Source organism: Chamaea fasciata, unplaced genomic scaffold (assembly GCF_029207755.1).
Source record: "Chamaea fasciata isolate MVZ Bird 193981 ecotype frontalis unplaced genomic scaffold, bChaFas1.0.hap1 SCAF_9, whole genome shotgun sequence".
NCBI classification, from domain to species: Eukaryota; Metazoa; Chordata; class Aves; order Passeriformes; family Sylviidae; genus Chamaea; species Chamaea fasciata.
The window spans coordinates 28,737,394-28,758,016 of record NW_027094094.1 but is presented as its reverse complement, the minus strand read 5'-3'; the positions used below and the strand labels follow the sequence as shown (position 1 = coordinate 28,758,016).

General features: G+C 42.4%; 1 protein-coding gene across 8 annotated transcripts in view; it reads left to right on the top strand.

Moving 5' to 3' along the window:
• Positions 1–4,177: 4,177 nt before the first annotated feature.
• Positions 4,178–20,623, top strand: part of FAM13C (family with sequence similarity 13 member C) — a 114,007-nt gene continuing 97,561 nt past the window's right edge. For 6 of the 8 annotated variants that reach the window (XM_066191646.1, XM_066191644.1, XM_066191650.1 and 3 more), the window contains exons 1-4: positions 4,178–4,282; positions 4,484–4,693; positions 6,430–6,613; positions 11,599–11,734. In XM_066191646.1, the coding sequence (XP_066047743.1) occupies positions 4,258–4,282; positions 4,484–4,693; positions 6,430–6,613; positions 11,599–11,734 (555 nt within the window). In that variant the 5' untranslated portion in view covers positions 4,178–4,257. The remainder of the gene's footprint in view (positions 4,283–4,483; positions 4,694–6,429; positions 6,614–11,598; positions 11,735–20,623) is intronic. The other 2 variants (XM_066191648.1, XM_066191649.1) reach the window with 2 other exon arrangements.

Below are 20,623 nucleotides of genomic sequence, written 5' to 3'. Positions count from 1 at the left end.
TCCTTCAGTGTTTATCCTTTCTCTATCTTTCTGAAACATCAGCAGCCCTCACAAGTAGCCCATTCAGCAGCTGGAGGCCGCGGCCCCAGTGGAGAGAGCACAAAGGCAGCCCCTGGTGCTCGTCCAGCCCCTCTCACACCCAGGCAGGGGCACTGCCTTTCCTCACAAGCCTTCCCCTGGGCAGCAGGGTGCTGGGAGACCAAGAGCTTTGCTTTTAATTTAGACGTGGCCCTTGAAGTCAGGATAGCTTCTCAAAGCACCACACATCCTCTTCATGCATCTGAAGTCCTGCAGGGGATGACTTTGATCCAGAGGTTTTGAAGGAAGGGTTTGAATTGCAGCTACACTGTATGAGCAGTTATACGTTGAATTTGTGCTGCGCGCAGCCTCCTGCTCTTTGTACAACAGCGATGCGAGCAGAAATCTTCCCCCCGGCCCGTGCTGCTTGGTGCGAAAGGAAAACCCTGCCCAGGGCTTGCCGCGCCCGCAGTGGGGTTTGCAGGACCACCTCTCCGGCAAGCCTGGTGTGCCCTCTAGCTGCTGCGGGCTCCCGGGGAACGGGCTGTCTGCATCCTCCCGGGGCCTCGCCGGAGTCTGCAGTAATTGAAGTCAGAGGAGCAGTCGAGACAAGAGGTTGATTGCAGTGACTGCTGCCTCCTCTGCCCCGTCGTGAGTCAACAGATAAAATTTGTGTTTGGTGCTCAGGTGGAGAATTTGTTGCTTTGGAAGGTATCTGCCTACAGTTCACAGGTTCAGCTGAAGCGGGGGGGAGTGACGTGACTGCAGGATGACTCCTGCAGCCTCTAGTGAGATGGAAAATGAGAACGTGCTGTCGGGCAGGGAGCAAAGGGAGTTGAAAACTCCTTGTTTTAATTCTGTTGTTTTTGCACAGGCCTTTTTGCGTTGTGTTTCTCTGCAGAGTGCAGGTTGCTGCAGGCTCGGGGCATGGTTAGCTAAGGTGACTCTGAGCGCGCCCTGCGTTCGTCTGTCCCAAAGGGACCCGACAAAGGTGGGGGAGCTCTTCGTGTCCCAGCTGCCTTGCAAACACAGCGATAAAGGGTGTGAGGGCAGGAGGGTGGGGAAGCACTGCTCTCGCTGGCTGGAGGGCTGGGGATTTGAATGCAGCAAGGAGGGATGTCACACCAAAATGCCCTGCTCCCTCTCAGCCACGAGCTGCTGTGAGAGGGCACTCACACCGCTGCTGTGGGAGGGCCAGCACACTTCCCTCTCTCTTTTCGCAGTCACATTCAGTGTTGGGGGTGCAGCACCATGAGCCCCAGGACCTCCCGAGGGCCCAGCAGCCTGAACAGGCTGAGCAGCCACGGTGGGCACAGGTGGAGCTTGTCTGCCGTGGTGAGGCCAGGCTGAACGGGCACAGCTGCGGTGATGGGCACAGCACTTTTAACAGGCTGAATGGCCGCAGCTGCGGTGGTGGGCGTAGGTGGGGCTTGTCTGCAGAGACGGGCCAGACTGAGTCTGTGGAGTGGGGAGGAGGATGCAGTTTTTCTCGGGGCCAGCTCTGTCGGTAGAGGAAGAAAGCCCTAAACCACAGCACTATTTGGACCTCATTGTGGGATCTGTGGAGAGGTAAGGGGGCTAAAATTCTGCACTAGTTTTCATCTGTTACTCCTTCTACCAAGGAAGAGAGAACCATCTCTACTATGTGAGCTGCACTAGTGCGGTTTTGGAGTAACTCCTGCTTTTCTGGTGCTCCACCAATGGGGTTAAGCTCGGCACATCCAGGGGTTTTTTTGCCTTCTCTGTTTTGCTTTTGTTTCATGTGTACCTACTAACTTTGTGTTAAAAACCTCCCCCAATTAGATTTCACAGTAACATTATTTCTTTCTGACTTAATTCTCAAGACAGATTTTATATCTGAAACTATTTCAAATGGTGTTGGGCTTAATTGCATCTTCATGGTTTAAAAACTGGTTTGGTCCTTGCCTATGTGTTGGCCAAAATGGTTCTGCATGTGTTATATAAGCAAGTAACTATAATGTGTACACAGAGGGCCACCTCGGAGTGTTTTCGTAGCTGCTGTAGTAGGTAGGAGGGACAGCAGGCAGTAGGAAAATCTGCAAACCTGCAGTGCAAAAACTGACTCAAGAGCAAATATCAGGCCCAGGGTCAGCGTGGCTTGGGAAGCTGTGCCACTGTGTGTGGTAGGTGCCATGGAAACATCTCCTGGTAGTAACACAGCCCTCAGCTTGTGCAAGGAGCCTCCAGAGGGAAGTGCTGGCTGCAAGGAATCCACATTTACTAGGAGTTAATTTCTACCTTCCGCCAACTCTGGAGGGAAACCGCTGGTTAGAGATGATGCCTAGCAATTATACTATGATAAGTTAATTGCAGAGGACCAGCCCAATGGCTGCTGTTAGCTTTGGCCACGCTGCACGGCTTTGTGGAGGGGAAGAGAGGTGATGGTGTCTCACGGGCAGCTCAGCTGAAATCCTGGCACTCTGCTGCAGCCTAACATGGGAGCAGGCGCCTCCCTCTCCATTTGCGTGAGTGAACTCCAATCTGGCTTCTTCGGTCCTCTCTCACACCCTTCCTCCCTTCTGAGAAGTCTGCTGCATCTGAAAAGGGAAAAGGGAGGGGTTTAGGGTAACGATGTACAGATATTTTAGAGGCTTTTTGTAACACCTCACAGCTTATATATAAAAATGCTGTAAAATATGTTTGGTACATGCTGATATTTGTTCTTTTTAGATAACTATTCATGCTGTAACACTAACATCATAGTCTAAACTTTGCTATGTACTGAAAGAACAAAATGGGCTGGGGTGTTTTGAGTGCTGTGTGTGCTTTTGCCATGGCAGCAGGGCTGGCCTGGAGCTCCAGCTCAAGGCTTTGCTGCAGGCGCGTGTGAAAAACAGCTTCACTACAGCAGTTCAGCTTCAAACCCATAGGAAAATCTTTCCCTTTTCCTTCTGAAAACATAGTAATAAAAACATTTAAGAAGAAGCTGGTTTCACAGTATGTTGAGATAATGCTACCAAAAAAAAAAAAAAAAAATATATATATATATATATATATATAAAATCCCCCTTCAGATACCGTTTAAATAATCCTAGTGTGGAAATGGGAAATCCAGGTATTCCTGATTTGGGCTTCTCCTCTCATTGCCTGATAGGAAGATGAGGACAAAACGCAGCAATTACTGCAATGGGCAATGGCTCCTGCCTATGAGGCAAGCAAGGGGCTTAGGGGAGGTGGGAAAGAGGGCAGAGCAGCCAGGATTCCTTTTGGAGTGCCAGGCAGAATTTCCCCTTCTCTTAAATATTCCAGAGGGGATATTATTCTTAAAAATGTATTTAATACACACATATTTTAAATGTATCTAAGCATGTGTATATATATATATATATATATATATATATATATATATATATATATATATTAAAACCTCTCAGCCCCCCCAGGCAGCCCTGAGGGGCTGCAGAGCTGGCTGTGCCCACCTGTCCTCACAGAGCCCCTTAGGGACAGGCACCCCCCAGCAGAGCCCACAGACATCCCAACCCACGCTCTGGTAGGATGAAAAAGCAGCTTCCTTCACCAGACAGGATGAAAAGTGCAAGCTGTTTGTGATTTCTAACGCTTTTGCATCAGTTGTTGGGGCTAAGAAATTTGGAATAAGTGGGTGGGCAGAAAGGAGCCCCTTTCGAGGCTTGTGCCGTGGCTGCCGCTTAAATTCCACTTCTGGTTCCTTTGTGAATCTTGCAATTTTTACTCTCAGGAATTAGGTAGAAATTCACAAATTTTGTGGAATGGGAAGGCTGTGCACCAGCACAGGGTCAGCTTTTTCCTGACTTTGGGGGCTCTTTTGTGGAGTAGTGACCCCTCTCTGCCCTGAACAGCACATCTGCCTGAACACAAGGCCCCATTTTCCCTGACTGCAGCGGTGAGGGGACTTTACTGGGGTTTACCCCATCACAGGTCTTGTCTCAGCTCTACAGAAGAATATTAGTATTTTAAGAATATACAGTAGAAATAAAATCTCTACTGAGACACTAGAAAGGAGACAATTTTACAGAAGCTGTAGATCTTCGGAGGTTAAAATAATAAAAGCCAGTCACTGTTTTTCACTTGCCTGTTTTTATTCCCTAGAAATCATTCTCTTCTGTGCAAGTTAGGCACACAACAAATAAAGTTTCACCAGACCTGCAGTTCAGCAGAGAAAGAAGCACGTTTGGTGTTCCTCTGGAAACCCTTGTCCAGGATGCGAAGCAATGTGGGGTTCCCTCTCTTGTGACACAGATGGTGGAGTACCTGGAGGTATTTGGTAAGTTCTTATTTTTCCCGCTTGGCTTCTGGAAACTGATATTCTTTGTTCAAGTTGTACTTTTCCAGCTGTAAATGCTGAAAAATCCTTACCTACAATTATTGTGCTTTCTTAAAGGTGCTCTTGCTTTTTGAACTACAGTACTCATCACAAAGCTGTGGAAAGGCAACCACTGCTTACTGCTCTGTGTTTCTTACACAGGTCTGGAGCGTGTCGGTATATTTCGAATTGGTGGCTCAGCAAATAAAGTCAAGGAACTGAGGCAGAAATACAATCGAGGGGAAAAAGTAGACCTTATTAGTGATGGAGATGTTGATTCTGTGGCCAGTCTCCTGAAGCTCTTTCTAAAAGAACTACCAGTGGCTGTTTTTCCAGACAATATTTGTTCTGGCTTGCTAAAAACTTTCCAAGGTACAGAACGGGCACCTTCCAAGCTTCTGTCTTTTCTCTGACAGTGACAGATAATGTGTTCATGGCACCTTCTATAAACAAAGTTTTGTGTTTTCTTAACCTGAGACTGATGTTTAATTGCTTTGGAGGGACCATGCATCTATGAACTTGTCTACAGTATTTTTAAAATTCATTAAGTCTTTTGGATTCCCTTCCTTCCTGTGGCAATGAATCCTGCAATCCAATCCTGTCTTCTTTGAGAAAGCTCCTCTTCTGCAAGGTTTCTTTTTTAAATTGTATACTGTACTAGTTACTGAGATAATATTTTTAGTTTTAATGTAATCACCACCATAATGCTGCTTGTGCCTTTATATAGCCACTGCCTCGCTTCTCTCTTTTCCAAGCTGAAGCCTCTTTTTTAAAATTTAACCTTCCCTGGTAAAGGAGGTTTTTCTGCACATCACTGTTCTTATTTAGAACTGTATTTTTAGTTAGCATTTATTTTACCAGTCCTCTAAAAAATCTTCTTGGGCAGCAGTGTGTGGAGCAGCATGCCAAGCCAAGATGAGCACCCCAGCAGTCCACTGCCTGGTTCCGCATTCATGCCTGTAGTGGCTGAGCTCTGTGATTTTGACTGGCAGCTAATTCAGGTGTTTGCACACAAATAAAGGGGTTTTGTAGGTTACTTCACTGCTTTTGTTCGAAGTGCCCATGTAGGAGTTTACAAAGAAAGAGAAACGAAGTACATGAACTGTGGAAGTCTGTGCAGAAAGACTTACGGGCTTCTGCAAGCGCCTTGTTTTTATCTACCCTGAACAGTCTCGCTGTTATCTTTTTAAATTATTTTTTCCTCTCCGTCCCCTTTTCCATTTCTCTCATTAATCAGTTGAGCACCATGGGCCTTGGCCTGCAGGGTATGTGTTTTTTAGGGCTAAAATTACCCTCAAGGGCATGATTTGCTTATAAACAATGTCAGAGCTACACAGATGTGTCCTGGTGATCTATGGCAAATTTGAGCATCAGCTGCCAATTATTGAGAAGTACTGTCGTCTCAGTTCTAGTAACCAGGAGACTTTATCCTACTGATATGGAACTGCTGATCAAATGGAGTTGTTTGTGAACCCATTTTCTGCCTTGTTACCCTCCTTTGAAGAATGGGAGCCAAGAAAATGTTAAGTATCCCCAATTTAGAATTTTAAGCATCTCTTGTGTAACTGCAGTTGCATATTTATAGAGCAAAGATGTTTTGAGTCTGAGAGCTACCAATTAGTCAGGAAATGAAGATGATGTGGGGCTGAAAGGGTACAATTTCTCATTCCTCTTAATGAGAATCATACAGCATGTATAAAATCTCTTGGGAGAGTCAAGGCTGATAAGCTTGTACCATCTTTCAAGGCAGCTTTGAGGATTCAGGTACATGACTTCTGCCTGCAATTTCATTAGGAAAGCAGCAAGTGCTGGCTGATTCTGCTATAAGAGGTAAAAACATCAGAAACAGTGAGTGCAAAACTCAATATCTGGAAAATCCACGATTCTTAAATATTCATAAGCAAAAAAGTATGTCAAAATTTAGTGTACAAAATCCTCATTTGGGTCTTATTTATTCTTCACTTTGTTCTAGTACATTTCAAAATCTTCCTTCTTTCTAATATCTAATGTCTATGATGAAATGGTGTTGGTATGATGATATGAGGAATATCTGTTGTAAGTTTGGTGGTGTTTTTTTTTTTTTTTTTTGTTTTTATTTTTTTCCCTAGAGCACAAACTCAACACAACAGAATGCATAGAGAACCTGAGACAGATGCTCAGCTGCCTGCCCGAAGCCCATCAAAACCTTCTTCAGTTCCTGTGTGCTTTCCTGTCAAAGGTAGCCACCTACAGTGCTGTGAATTTCATGACTCTGGAAAACCTGGCCATCGTGTTTGGACCTGCTCTGTTCAAGTGAGTCCTCTCTATTCAGCTGCCTCTAACAGCACAGTAAGATCACACCTCACAGGGAGGCTTTCTGTCATAACTCTGTGCCCAATAGTCAGTGGAGCATTTTGTAAGTTCAGTGTTTATATGGTATATTATAGGCAGATGTGACAGGTTCTGAGCTGGCTGAACACTTTCATTCTGTTGGGCGTTGACTGGACAGGGCAAGCCTCAAGTAAGAAACCTTATGAAGAGACATGAGGGCTAGAGCTGTTTAATGAAAACTACTTCTCTTTTGTTAGCCAAGATAAGTGCTGGCTGTGTTAGTTGTTGGATTGGATTCTGAAAAGCTCACGCTCACTTTGACCTTGTAACAGCATTTGATACCAGAGAAATGAATCCCTATTATCAAGAAAGAGAAGCAACTCATTCTGCTTTTGCCACTGAAATTCAAGTTGACATCCAAGCAGGGCCAGCTGAGTTTGCCAGCAGTGAGTGCTTGGCTGGAGCTAGAGAAGGCACTTTTGGGGTGATAGTGAGTGGGCACAACACTGGAAACTAAAAACAGGGGGTGGGACAACATGCAAGTCAAGGCGCTAAGAAGGAACAGCCTAGTGTGATCAGATAACGGAGGATTTTCCCTTTCATTGTTGACACTAGAGGATGTTAAAATATTTATACCTGTTACAACTCGTAAATCTTTGTTTTAATGGATCACAGCCATGTCAGCTTAATATGAACCATGAGTCAATGACACTTTACAAAATATATATATTAGAAGTTAATATCTTCTTAAAGCTTTGTTATTCAGTTGGGTGGGTTTTTGTTTTTATGGCAAGCCAAGTTCATTTAAAAAGTATATATTCAACAAAATTGGTACTCAGCATCAATGACAGGCTTTGTTTTGGGGAACCTTGCTGCGGTTTCATAGGTCTCTTTGTGTGGTCTCTGTTTTCCTGCTCTGTGGGTTTATTACCAGGTCTACCAGAATTTGACTTTTGGATGTGATACAATTTTATATCTTTAACAAAAGCACAGCAAGGGAAATGAATGTTTCATCTAACAAGACGTGGTGTGGTTGGAGCTATGCCACTCTGTCCTCTGGGGAAAAAACCTCACTGTGGAGGATAGTCAGCAATGCACCAAAGCAGTTTTGTAACCAGACCCCAAGATCCTTAATATCTGAATACTAAAGTTAGTAAATGAGTGGAGACAGATGAGGTTTATTTATCAGTGTTTGGATTAGTTGTGTGGTGATACTTATAAGCATTGGCTGATGCTAAAAGGCCTTCACCGAGAATCTGTCCCTTGGCCCCCACATTACCTAAAAAGCACTTCACTGACTGTCACTCTTCTGCCATCAGGTGACATTTGCTCTCCCCTGGGGCTTCTGTACACGCACACACATGCAAGAAGATTTTGTTCCTTTATCTCCATTCCCAAATTATCCCAATGTGTGCCCGCTGATCCCTGTACGTGCACATAGGAATCCAGTGTTCTCCCTTATTGATTGATGAACTGCTTCAGTTTTTAAATGTCCCACTCTTCTGGGTCATGGCCCAGCCACTTCTGAACATGTGCCTTTGCCTGGTTTTAAAGTACATTCAGTGCTAAACTGAGCACTTGTGGCAATGACCTCTCTGAGAAGCCTTGAAAGCCATCAGCAGAGGGTTTCCCTGCCAGTGACCTGCCAAGACAACAGCTACCATAAATAGAAATGTGTCTGCCCTATAAATGTTATCTTCATCTTTTTATAGTCATTCTGATCTCACCAGCACTGGGAGATGACCCAGTAAATCTGGAGCTCAGCTTTTTTTTTTTTGGTAAAACATTTTAACTGGTGCTGTGCTTGTTGAGTTACCTCCTAAGGTTATAAAAAAATCATCTTTTTGGTAGTTGGGCGGAGAGGAGAGCTTTGCAACTGGCACTGTCAGTGAGATTGCTCTATACCACTTCCTGCTGAGTGACCTGAGGCCTTCAATGATTCAGGATAAATCATTGGTATTGTCCAATACAGCAGTAAAATTCAAGGTAGTCAGCTGTGGTAAATCATATCTGCTGACACAGGGGGAAAAAGTCGTAAAAATCCTTTATGCCTTTCAGAGCAAGGATTAGTGCAATTATCTGGCACATGAAGAAACATTTGGCAGCCAGAGTGTAGGAAATTGAGACATGTTGGGTAGTACTTGCTATAGTTGTTCAGTGTAAATGTGAAGGTATGGAAAACAACCACTTCTAGACCTAATCTGCAGAAATGTGTGCTCCATGCAATTCCTGGAATTAACCTCCTGGAGGTAATGGCAGCTCTACATCGTAAATTCATTGCAGGTGTTAAAACTGTTCTTTGTGTATTCCGGCAATCTGCATTTTTGTGAAATTAATTCTTCCTTCTTTGACATTAAGCACCTAAACAAAGTTGTTTATGAGCCTTTTTACTTTGAATTTCTTACCTATTTTTATTCAAGTGTAAATTCTGTCTATGATTATCACCTATCTCAATCTTTTGGTACTTTTATTTATGGAGACCTGTCATGCTTATAGTTTCACTGAAGTGACTGAGTAGGAATATTCAGTAGTTAGAGCGTGGAACCCTCATGAGCCTTGGGAACACAAAAGTAGAATATAAAACTACATACATCATAACCCTAAACTGCACGTACTTTGTGATTTGTAGCTATGATTATTGTAACACAAAAATTATAAGGCTTAGCAAAGGAATGATATTGAAAGTCTAGTTAGAGGATAATGGAAAACTCCGGGTTTTGTCCTGTTAGTATCTGTAAATGCCTGGGAGAATGTGTTGCTACACTTTTATCAGAGATTTGACCGGTGTTACTTACATTTCTGTGGATACTTTGTTATGCTTCACCTTGGTAAAGAGATTTTTAGTTCTGGTCTCAGCAAGCAATTCTTGCGTGAGTGCACAAGGGTGCCAGCCAGCCAGCTGTTTGCTTCTACTCACTTTGACTCATCGTTTCTGTAAATTTGCAGCAAGCCTGTGGCGGCAGGGAGCCTTGGCAGATCTCCTGGACAAAGCCAAGGCAAGGGACTTGTGTGGACTTTTTAGCCTGTGCTTTGTGGCAAAGCAACTTTGAAAGTTTCAGACTCACTCAAGAAAACCAGTAGCTAATTCCTGCTGGTCAAATTTTATTTGTTTTTTGCTTGTAGTGAGTGTTCTCCTGTGATTTGCACTACAACTGATTAGGGAAGTACAGAATACACCTCAGTAGCTCTGCTGGATTTAGCAGTGTGGGAACCTGGTTACCCTTTACTGTCACCCCAATAATGCAGTTTCTGGTAGCGGCAGAAGTATCTGAAGAGGCAGGAAGTGTTTATTTCACAACATTAATTGGAAGTCATTGTGGAAGGTGGCTGAAGAGAAAACTAAAAGTGTATTCTCTATATTTGGAAAGCACACCTGTTGCCACCCATGAATATCTGCTGATGAGACATTGATATTCGGAGTCAGCTGTCTCATCCCAGTCTATAGTTTAGATGTGTTTTAGGATGAAATGAGAACTGGGCACCCAAACACAGGCTGCTAATAAGGGAAAGGAGAACTCAATGAGTGGTCTGAGAGCCATTTATCTTCCTGAATAGCTTGTGCAGTGCTCCTGCTGCCAAGGAGTTAACAGCTGGTAGAGCTGGATTCAGGAGCAGATGTTTAAGCTAAAGAAAGAAGCTGAAGAAGACAAAGGCCTAAAAATACTGCTTGTCTGGCCTGTGAGCTGAGGGTGTTGATGTTTGGGTAAGCAATGAATAATCCCTAAGGATTGTAGTATGCAGCAAAGGTTATTGCTCAGTCTACGAGGTTTTACAGGCAGCCTTATTTATTGTGGAGAAACTGAGTCTGTCCCAAGAAAAATGGGAATCCAAGAAGGAGAAATGTCAACTAATCCTAAAGAAGAAACTGGTGACACAGTGGTTCATCTTCTAAATCTCACTATGTTGTACCTGGCTATAACTGTTTAAACCTTCTACTTTCAAAAGGAGCCCAAACTCGAGCTCTTACAGAAACAACAGTAAGTTTACAAAAGAGCATGAATGAAAGCAATTGGACTGGGCCCAATGTGTATATTTGTACTTTAAAATTGCAAATGAATAATGAATGCACTCATTTGGCAAACAGAAGACTGGTGTATTCATGCTCCACATTAGTCTCCAGAGTTTGTGAGTTTCTTGTTTAAATATTAATATTGTGCTGGGTATAACTGAGTTGGTGCAGCATGGCTGCAGGAGCTCCATTAAGGGCACAGCATTTATGTAAATGTTCTCCAAGCTTCCAAACAGTTGGCAGGAGGGAATACACAGGTCCTTCAGGGGTTGAGATTAGAATCCTATATAAAGAATCGTTTTAATTAAATTGTTCTGACAGGGATAGTAGAAATTAAACTGTTATTCATAAAAATACCCCCAAAATTTGGGGAGAGCAAGCAAGAAAGAAAAAAACCCCCAAGCTCAGCATGGTTAATGGGAACATCTGTAATTTCCACTTTCTGATATATCTGATGTCTGTGGATTTATAAATTAATACACTGAAGCAGTTTGTTACCCGTGGTTTTTTTTCCAGGCAGTTCTGGTAATAACACATTCTAGTGATCGAAGTTCACCTTCATAAATGCAGGTAGAACAAAACCACTCTTTCCATCCCAATGCCAGTGAGCAGTGGCAGATTGATAGGGTGCTTTTTTTCGCCTGTCTTTTTCATCCTTTATTGGATTATTATCATCATTTATTGTTATTCATCCTTCATGTCTGAAGGTGCTGTCAGGTGCTAAGGGCTTTGCTGTGCTGCCACAAAGGTTCGCTGTGTTGTGAACCACTGCAGCAAGGCTGGGGCTCTGTCACTGTGAAGGTGCTGGTGGTGTGAACCCACCAAGCTCTGGTGGTCACTGTCCCAGCAATTGCTGCTCTGCTGAGTCACCTTGGGTACTGGGAGGGCTCCCTGTGTCCCTCATGATCAGGCCCTGATCTGAGAGCTCCAAAGATTAATGCATCTCCTCGTCCTTTAGGATTCCTGTCAGTCCCTTGGCTTGTGAAGAACAAAGGCTTTACAATGGCCTCCTGCTGTATTTGCTTCAACACCAGGAGATGCTTTTTGTTGACCCAAACCCTTGTTTCTCACAGAGACAAGCAGATGGCCTTCAGGTAAGAAAGTTACAGCAAGAAATCAAAAGTGCTTCATGAGGTTGAAACCCAGAACTGGAAATGCGTTTGCTTATACATAGTGTAATTTCATGACTGTAGCTTGTAGCCAGCAATGTAAATGTTGGTGATATGCCTAAGCTGCAGAGGAAACATGAAGTGTTAAAATTCTAATTTGGAAAAAAAAAATGCAAGTGCAAAAGCAAAAGGTCCAGAAGAAAATCCCAAGCTGTTCCACTTTAAATATATTAGTGCCAATATATATTTAGATCAAAGCCACTGAATTTTTTCTCCAGTGAAACACTTTTTGTTTTATGTGTGTGCTTGTCTGAACATTGATGATGCAGGAAAGTGAAATCAGAAGGTTTGAAACCCCTCTCTTCCTTTTTAGAACTCACTGTGTATGTTTCAGCCTCTCCGTGGGCATTTTCTTTTCTGAAACCTTGTTAGTACTTTGATTCCTTTTTTTTCCTCTTTGTTGAAAACCTCGTGGTGGAAGAAACATGATAGACAAATCCTGGTTTAGTGAGAGGGTCAATATAAATGTTGTTTTCATTTGGTGATGTGGTGTATCGTTGCTGCTTGACTTGAAATTGATTTTTGGAAAAAGACATGAAGCAAATGTTGTAGCAAACCCTGCAGTTTAATACTGCACAGTGCAGTTTTGTGATCCTTGTGGCTCACAGTGAGGCTGCAGCAGTGTGCCAGGTCAAGTGGAAAAGATTAGCACTGCATATGAATGATGATATTTTTGTTTATGACTCCTTAATTTTCTGGCTTCTTTCTCCAAGTATCCCTTTTAAGGAAAACTAGCAGACTTCTATTAGAAAGTCAAATTCAGTATTTAGAACATATTACATATCCCAAAGGGAGTATTGGGACTGTAATGCTCCTTGGAAGTTTTCTATGAAAAGAAAACCTGTACAGATGCAGGCATAAAAAACAGACTATACTGATAAAAGGATGTTTCTAAAATATTGCTTCGATGCCAGAAGACATGGCCCCAAATGTAACACTAGGATTGTTTCACATTAAAACAGTGTTGGAGCCCGTGCTCCCAGCTCCCCTTTCTCTCAGAAGAAGTCCCATGTCACTACCACCACTGGGAGTTTCTGAAACCAGTACTCAAATGAAAACATAAAATATTAGTTGTCCCAAGACATCTTCTTCTGTTTGCAAAGCTAGAGGAAGCATCAGCAGCTGAAAGGAATTGGAAAAGGGTTAGAGAAGCCAGGCAGCCCGGCTTTCGCTTGCAGTGCTTTTGTTTTAGAACCAGCTTCACTCCCTGCAATTCTGTAAAATGTCAGTGTCTGTCTGGAATTGTGGTGATGTGGGAAAGAATTCTGCTGAAAAGCTCCTTTCAAGTTCTTTATTGAAACCTCAGACAAGGCACAGCCATGGGGCACTCTCCTGCTCTGAGGTAAGCTTAGGAAAGAAATCCCATCTGTGGGTGAGAAGGGAATTCAGTATTCTGTGGCTGATCTTGTTTTTGTAATTTTTGGCAGGAAACCCAGCACATTGGATAGGTACCCTTCATCTTTCATAATATAACAATTGCTCAAGGTCCACTAAACTAGAAACATCAAAGTTAGGTTTACAAACTAAACATATTAAAAGTCCATGTTTTTCTTCCCGTAAAACAAGCAAAAAGTGAAATGGCAAACCTGGCTCAGATTCCTTGTTGCGTCCTGGAAATGAAACTTGTTTTCATTGGCTTTTACACAGATACTTGCATTTGGACTACTTAATTCCTCTGGTTTTGTTGTTGGGTTGTCTTCTTTTTTTTTTTTTTTTTTTTTTTCTTCCTCATCAACATTTTAAGCTAACCAGAGCTCTGTCAAACTAAAGCCATGCCAATCTGGCAGGCCTGCCATACAGCTGACAAGACTTAACCTTCAGTTGTGTTGTTTGTGGGCTGAAATGGATAGAATGATTGTTCTGAGCAGAGTTTTGAGTGTCTCAAAGTGCCAAGAGCCATTCCACTTATGCTGTGTGTGCAGGCTGATTCAGACTGAGAGACGAATTTGCAAGTTTTTGGTAGATCAGGACTATTACCCTGGGCTGGACAGTAGACTATTCACAGCCACCAATTATATATAAAGATAGTGGTTTAAAGTAATATCCCAGCCAAGAAGTATTTTACAGGAACTTTTTTTCTATGGGTTGTACATATATTTTTTCCCCCCTTAAAAGAGTCAGAATGCTGCAAAATCCTGCCAGGCTGGGGTTTTATCTCTGTGTGGGGTTTTTTTTTCATGCATTTTATTTGAATTTTGATTTTATTCTCCCTCCACTCCACTGCACCTGAGCATTCATTAGCATTTAAAGCTGTCCTATGCTCTTTTGTCCTAGCCCAAAAAGCTGCACTAGTACTAAACTGATTTTCATGTTTGGATTAAATAATTCTTTTAAAAGAGGTTAGGCATCGTGGTGTTTGTTTTGACCTGAGGCCTCTCTAGATAACTGTGTTTAACCCAAGGAATATCAATAGGTGTGTTGGAGGTGTGCAAGATTATCTTAACTTCTATAGTGTAATTTAATTATGAACCAAACCTTGCTAATAGCAATTTGTCATTTCTGAACCTTACATTCCAGATAAAAGTTGAATATGGACTTTTTTTTTTCATCTAGTCCAATAATGTGTTTCTGTATCTCCTCTTTGTACAGAAGTCATAGATAAACCCTTCCTGATTTATGCACACTACCTTTGTCTTGCAAACAAGTAGGAGCATGATTTTATGGGTGCCTACAAGCCACTGCTTGTCTGTCCATTAAAGTGTGGTTAGGAGAAATGCCTACACCCTGAGGAAAGGAGCCTCATTCCTTGTTCTCTTCTCTTGCTTTGTCCTTTTATGCAAACTTCACTATATATCAGCAAGGCTGGTCTCTGCAATCTTAGAATCCTTTTATGAGGAGATCCAGGGCGATGGGGAAGTGGAGCTGGACAGCATCCTGGACCTGCAGTTTGACCACAGACAACTCAGAATGAAATTCTGAAACTGTAGTGTGTGGTTTGGAGCTGGTCAGAGGAGTGCAACTAAATATTTCATGGATACTTTATCTGCTTGAATTAAGGCTTTGTTGGGAAGGCTTTTGTGGCCTGGAGAGTTTTGTTAATCTTGTGGGTTTAGCTTTCCTCAAAGGGGAAACGGATGTTTCAGCATTTACTCTGTTCTGTGCAAAAAATGTGATGCCTCACTCGCATGTGAAGTTGTCATAAAATAGAATTGTGGTCTCTCAAATGGAATATCCTCAATGTGGAGGACAGCAATAATTTAACTATGTTTTACTTTGCTAGTCCCATGACAATTCTTGTTGAACTAGCTGAAACCTTTCAGAACAAATGAACAACCAACCAACCAGACATTCTCTCATTATCTGAAGTTTCCAGGTTAGACTAAATTGTCTTGTCAAAATAGCTTTTCTTGGATAGGGGAACACAGTTCCATTTCCTATTTTTGTTCTTAACAATTTTCCCTAAATTTAAAGTGGTGGAAGTGTTGGTTACTTTCTTCCGTTTAAGTTTTTTCTTTAATAAATGATGTGTTTTAGTTGGTTTTAGGTGTGAACTAAACAAACCCTGCAACTACCAGGAGATTTCTGATCGTATCTGCAGGGATTGCTGTTACCTTGTAGAAAAGACTTCTTAATATTATTTCTCATTCCACAGAAAAACTCTTTTCCCTAATCTTTGTAAATTTGCTAAAATAGAGGCTCATTAAACATTACATTTTAATTTTCTATTTGAGTACTGGCCAAACCAGTAGACTGGATGAAAAATGCCATACATGGAGGTCAAAGTAGGCAGGCCCTATAGCCCCACAAACATTGTGGCCAATAAATTGTAAAGATGTATTTCTTCTCTTCTGGACAAGCAAGCAGAATGTTACTGACCCTAGGCATAAGGATTTGATGCAAACTGCTGTAGGCTGGGGAAGTTTGACTCGAAAGAGCTCAAATGGATGTGGCTGGAGTACTCATTACACCTTCTAGGTGCTCAGTGCCAGAGCCCTGCTGCCTGTGGGTGGGAGGAATAGAGCTTTTTTGTGCTGTGCCTGTGATCTGCAGCAGCCTGGCCTTTGTACTGGAGATCTGTAACTTGGAAAGGACGAGTGTGCCTGCTCTCCCTTTGCAGGGAACTGCAGGGTGTGGAGGAAATGTCACTGATTTAATGTTTGCTCCAGCATTGCTGGGAGTGTCTCTTGACTTGCTGGACAACTCCTCTGGGACGCTGCTGGCCACACTTCAGGCCCCCAGGTGGGCTGCACTGCTGTGTCTGCTTTTCTCTTTTTCCCCTCCCCAGTACATAGAAGCATGTTTTGGGTGTTTCTTTCTTTTTTGGTCTGGGTAAGGCTGCACCAGGGGAGAACCTTGGCAAGAGAAGGTGTGCAGTGTCTGACAAATGAGGACACTGCTGGCTGTGCTTTACTGTAACAAGAAGCTGTTGCACAGAGGAGGGGAGCTGCTCGAGCTGAAATAAATGCTGAGGCTTTACTGCAGTCAGTGGCACAAGAGCAGAGCTTGGGCAGTGCCACGAGCTGCTGACACTGCTGTTGTTCCATAAGGATTTGAAGTGCATGGGAAGGGAAGGTCTTTCTAAACCGGCAACTGTACAGGCCTTTTGTGGCTCGGAAAATGGTTTTGAAGGCAGCATGGGCACAGAAAGCAACACAGTGGAGTCTCACCTTTGTTACTTATTCTGGGAGTGCCCATTTCCAGTTTGGCCGAGAATGGAGCCCATCAAAAGCTCCCACAACAGTCAGACTTACAGAACCTGTATAGATTACAGGTTAAGGATGTTTATCTGCAGTTTGTGAAGGGTAGCAATACCTGATGTGCTCACGGCAGCAGCAGCCAGTTACTTTGCTCACAAACATCAGCTACACTGTAAGGAAGAGGATTATAATTAATCTGCTGGTGTACCTGCTAGAATAACATAGATCTCTGCCTTCAGAGGGTCTACGTGGCCTTCCTCTGATGTTACAAACATTTCCCACAACACCTGACCCAACTCTTAAGATTTTCAGGCATCTCAAGTCAGCAGTAGAGGAAGGAGCCAGCAGCATTTTCTTCCACGTGGTGTCAGCATTGTTCTCTCTCACTCCAGAGCTGTTCTTTCCTTTGAACACAACCCTTTAATACGTTCTGAGAACCTATCTTAAAATTAGATATTACATTTCTATTTTTGTAGGGTATCGGAGCATCAGCCTGTTCCTTCCTCAGATAATTAATTGATATCAGAGAGGCATGAAGGAAGGGTATGAATTCACCTCCAAACCATTATGAAATGCAAGCCTTTTTCATTTTATGCTTGTGTCACCTTCCTTACCTGAGCAGGACTGACAATTAAATCTCTTGCCACTTGTGTGACTTTTCTTTGGTGAACACGGGCAATTTGATTTGTTTGCTTATGTTAAAGATTTCACCCCCCAAAAAATTCAGAAGTGAGATCTTTGATAGGAAAATAAGCCCTTGGGGAAAAAAGTGTATTCGTACTGAAAGGCTCATGATATATAAGCATCAAATATTTCAGCGTTTTGACTTATCTTTGGCTGTAACAGTACGGGAGAAGAAAAACATTATTTTAAACTCTTAGTGCCTTTTCATTTCATGCAAAGTTAGGGTAGGAAGTGAGAAATGTTTTCAGAAAAACGGGCAAGAAATGTAGAGTAAAATAAAAAATCTGAAAAAATATTCACTGTCAAAAAAAAAAAAAAAGAGAAAAAAGGAAAATAAGAAAATCCAGTCGATCATTTAACCGTAGTTAGTTACAGCGCTGTGTAACAGTGAATTTAATAGGCGTATTCTGAATGCAGTTTCCTCTCACGCTGCTTCTCCCACACCCGACTGTTCCTAGACTGCTTTGTTCCTTTTTAATTAGTTTATTTCGCCTACTCTGGCAGGTACGAAAACATCCTTAAGCACTTAAACACCACCAGTTGAGAGAAGAATAGGGCTGGCACTTATCGCCTTGCATGCAGAAAGGCTCGGCTGAATCTTGAAAGGACATTAGCATGTTAGAACCTAAAGCAGCTTCCCTTTCACCCAGTTTATTTGGTTTTCTCCCTGTGGAGTGGAGTCTGCAGCGTTTAATTTATTTGCTTCAAGTGAAAATGGAAATGCGTGTTCATGAGTCAGCATTTTTGCTAGATAGCTTCCAGAGCTATCAAATGCTGGGCACCTTTTTATTCTGTTATGAGAAGGAAAGGAATGAAATATGCCTGTAGTAAAAATGCAAGTGCAATTGAGCCAAAAAATATGAGAAACAAAAGGAAATGTATGGCGAAGTTGTGTGCTACACCTGTTCCCTGGGGCCTGTGGCTAGAAAAGTTATGTCCAAGTTGTTTTGATTTACTGATTCATCTTCTTTAAAAAAATTATGGAGAGAAACTGGGGAGGAATAAGTGAAAAAAGCATTCCAAGGCCATTTTTAATTTAAGGAAATATTACTGCAGTTGGCTTTGCATGCATGGCTTGGCTTCTATGGCTGGTAATTCAGATGGATGCCTGAAGCTGAGGTCCTGCCAACAACTTTAATCCTGACCTTTGAATTTTCACTGACCATCTGCTTTAATTAGATGTTGCCCTATTCCCAGGGGACTGCAGATGTGCTCACAAGGATTCTGGCTGGTGAAGGAATCCTAGTGTGGGCCTTAGGCTGTTCTGCCAAGTGCTGGGGTAGTCAGCTGTGCCTGGAGATGGTTTTGCAAAGAATGCTGCCCAGAACGGAGTTTTTCTGGAAGCTGCTGGGACAAGGAAATACTTGAGGGGCTGCTGGTTTGATCTACTGTTGCCTCTGATGTGCTACTGGAACTTTGCCTGGGAGCTGCTGGTGTCTCTGGCTGCGTGTGAGAGCAGCCACGGGAGCTCAGCTTTCGGGTAGTTCTTACTACCCAAGCTGGGCAGAGCAGGAAACCAGATCTTCTGCAGCTTAAATCTGACCTCTGCTCTTTCCTGCCCATGGGGGAGCCGAAAGAGGCTGAGGTTTGCCAAGACGGGCAGTGCTGGGAGCTCTGCCTGGCACAGGCAGGAGAGGGGCTGGCTGCTGGGTCAGGGGAAGGCTGATCCCTGTGCAAACCCTGCAGGCTGGGCAGTGGGAAAGTTGCACAAGTAGAGGAGGACAGAAGATCTTAGGATCACAAACCCTTAGATCTGTAGCTTTGGGATTTTTGCGTGTTCTTTTACCCTTCACCAAAGACCCTAAGATAAATGGGACTGCATTGAAGGGAAAAAAATACTTTAAGGAAAAAAAGAAAAAAAAACCAAAAAGAAACATTTTGGTCTATTAGTGATTTATACAATATCTTTAATATTTTCATAGAGCTGAAGTGGAGATCAAGTGAAGAAATTGTGATTTAAAACTTTTTACTCTTTTGGTATTGTTCTGTTCCCCGATTTCTAATTTCATTTCCAGGCTCTCTGGGAATTCCATGGATAGCTTTGACCTTCATAACATTTTCCTTGGTTAATGCAAGAGGACCAGGCAGCAATAATAGAGAGTGAGCTGGATTTGGATTCAGGGAGTATGCTGTAACTCAAAACCATACAGTAGCTATAAAAATATGTTTGTCTTTTTCATATTTTCTCTAGGAAAGCATAGGAAGCAATCTACCACTTAATTGCAAGGAATGATGGATGAACAAAATATTTCCTTGGTTAAATATCTGATCTGCTGCTTTTCTTTTCTTCCAACTCTTGCTTTGATGTTGTTAATGTTTAGTCTAATTCCTGGCTATTTTGCTGATCATTTATATTCCATGATGCCTTCCAAGTTTAACCAAAGTGCTGGTTGGGATGGAGGGTGGGAGAAGACAAAAATAATGTGTGTTTAAAATCAGTATTAAATGGGCTGCAGAATGGTAAAGAGCTGTATCTGTTTAATTAACCTTTGCAACCACCAAGCATGGTTTATGTTAGAAGCCTGAAGAACTTGTGAAAACTGCTATTTAGAGACCTGCAAACTGCTGTATTCTAGATAACCAGTGAGTTGAGCCTTTCTCTCCTCAGTAAGTTGTGTATTTTACCAAAATTTCTTTCTGGGTCTGTCGGGAGCATGAGTTAAATATTAGCAGCAGCAAACACTGTTGACTTCTTCCCCAGTGTTTCTTATTCCCTGTATTCACATGGTAACAGTCCTTGCACTGTCTGACCAGAGAGACCAAAAGTAGACGAGATCTAAAGTCACAGCCATGAAAATGTCATTCCTTATAAAGTCTCTTTTTCCCCCATGTCTACAGCAAATCCAGATCTGTGTAATTGTCATTCTTCATGAAGTCAGTTTGCTTCATTATAGCAACACAGGGAGGAAATGAATTCATTTGTATGCTTAAAATTCACAGATGTTAGATCTACATGCTGTTTCTGAGGAGTGTGTTTAGAGATCTGCTAAACCATGATTTAGAAAGAAACCCAAACCAATCAACCAACCAAAATCCCAACAAAACCACCAACCAAACTCCCCACACAAAGAACTTTGCAAAGCTTTGCTCCTATTTCTATTTTTAAACCCTTTGCTGAGAACTTTTAGCTGAGACACATATTTCAAAGTTATTCTTATGTTTTCCTCCAGTGAAACCTCCTTTATTTCTTTAAAATAAAGAAGTTCATATTGAGCAAAAATCAAAGAAAAAAAATAAAAAGGCCTTTATGCGGAGCAAAGGAGGGCAGCACTTTTTATATTCTTATTAAAATGTCTCTCCTGAGGAGCTGCCACAGCCACTCCAGAAAGAGCAAAGAAACTCTTCAAAGTGAGATATGGTAACTTCAATTACAGGACAGGTCAGCTCCTAGGAATACTGAGGGGAATGATGGATCTCTTCAACTTCTTCCCACTTAATGGATTCTACAGTATGTAATCTTCCCTTCTTTGAAATTTTTGTATAGCTTTCGATT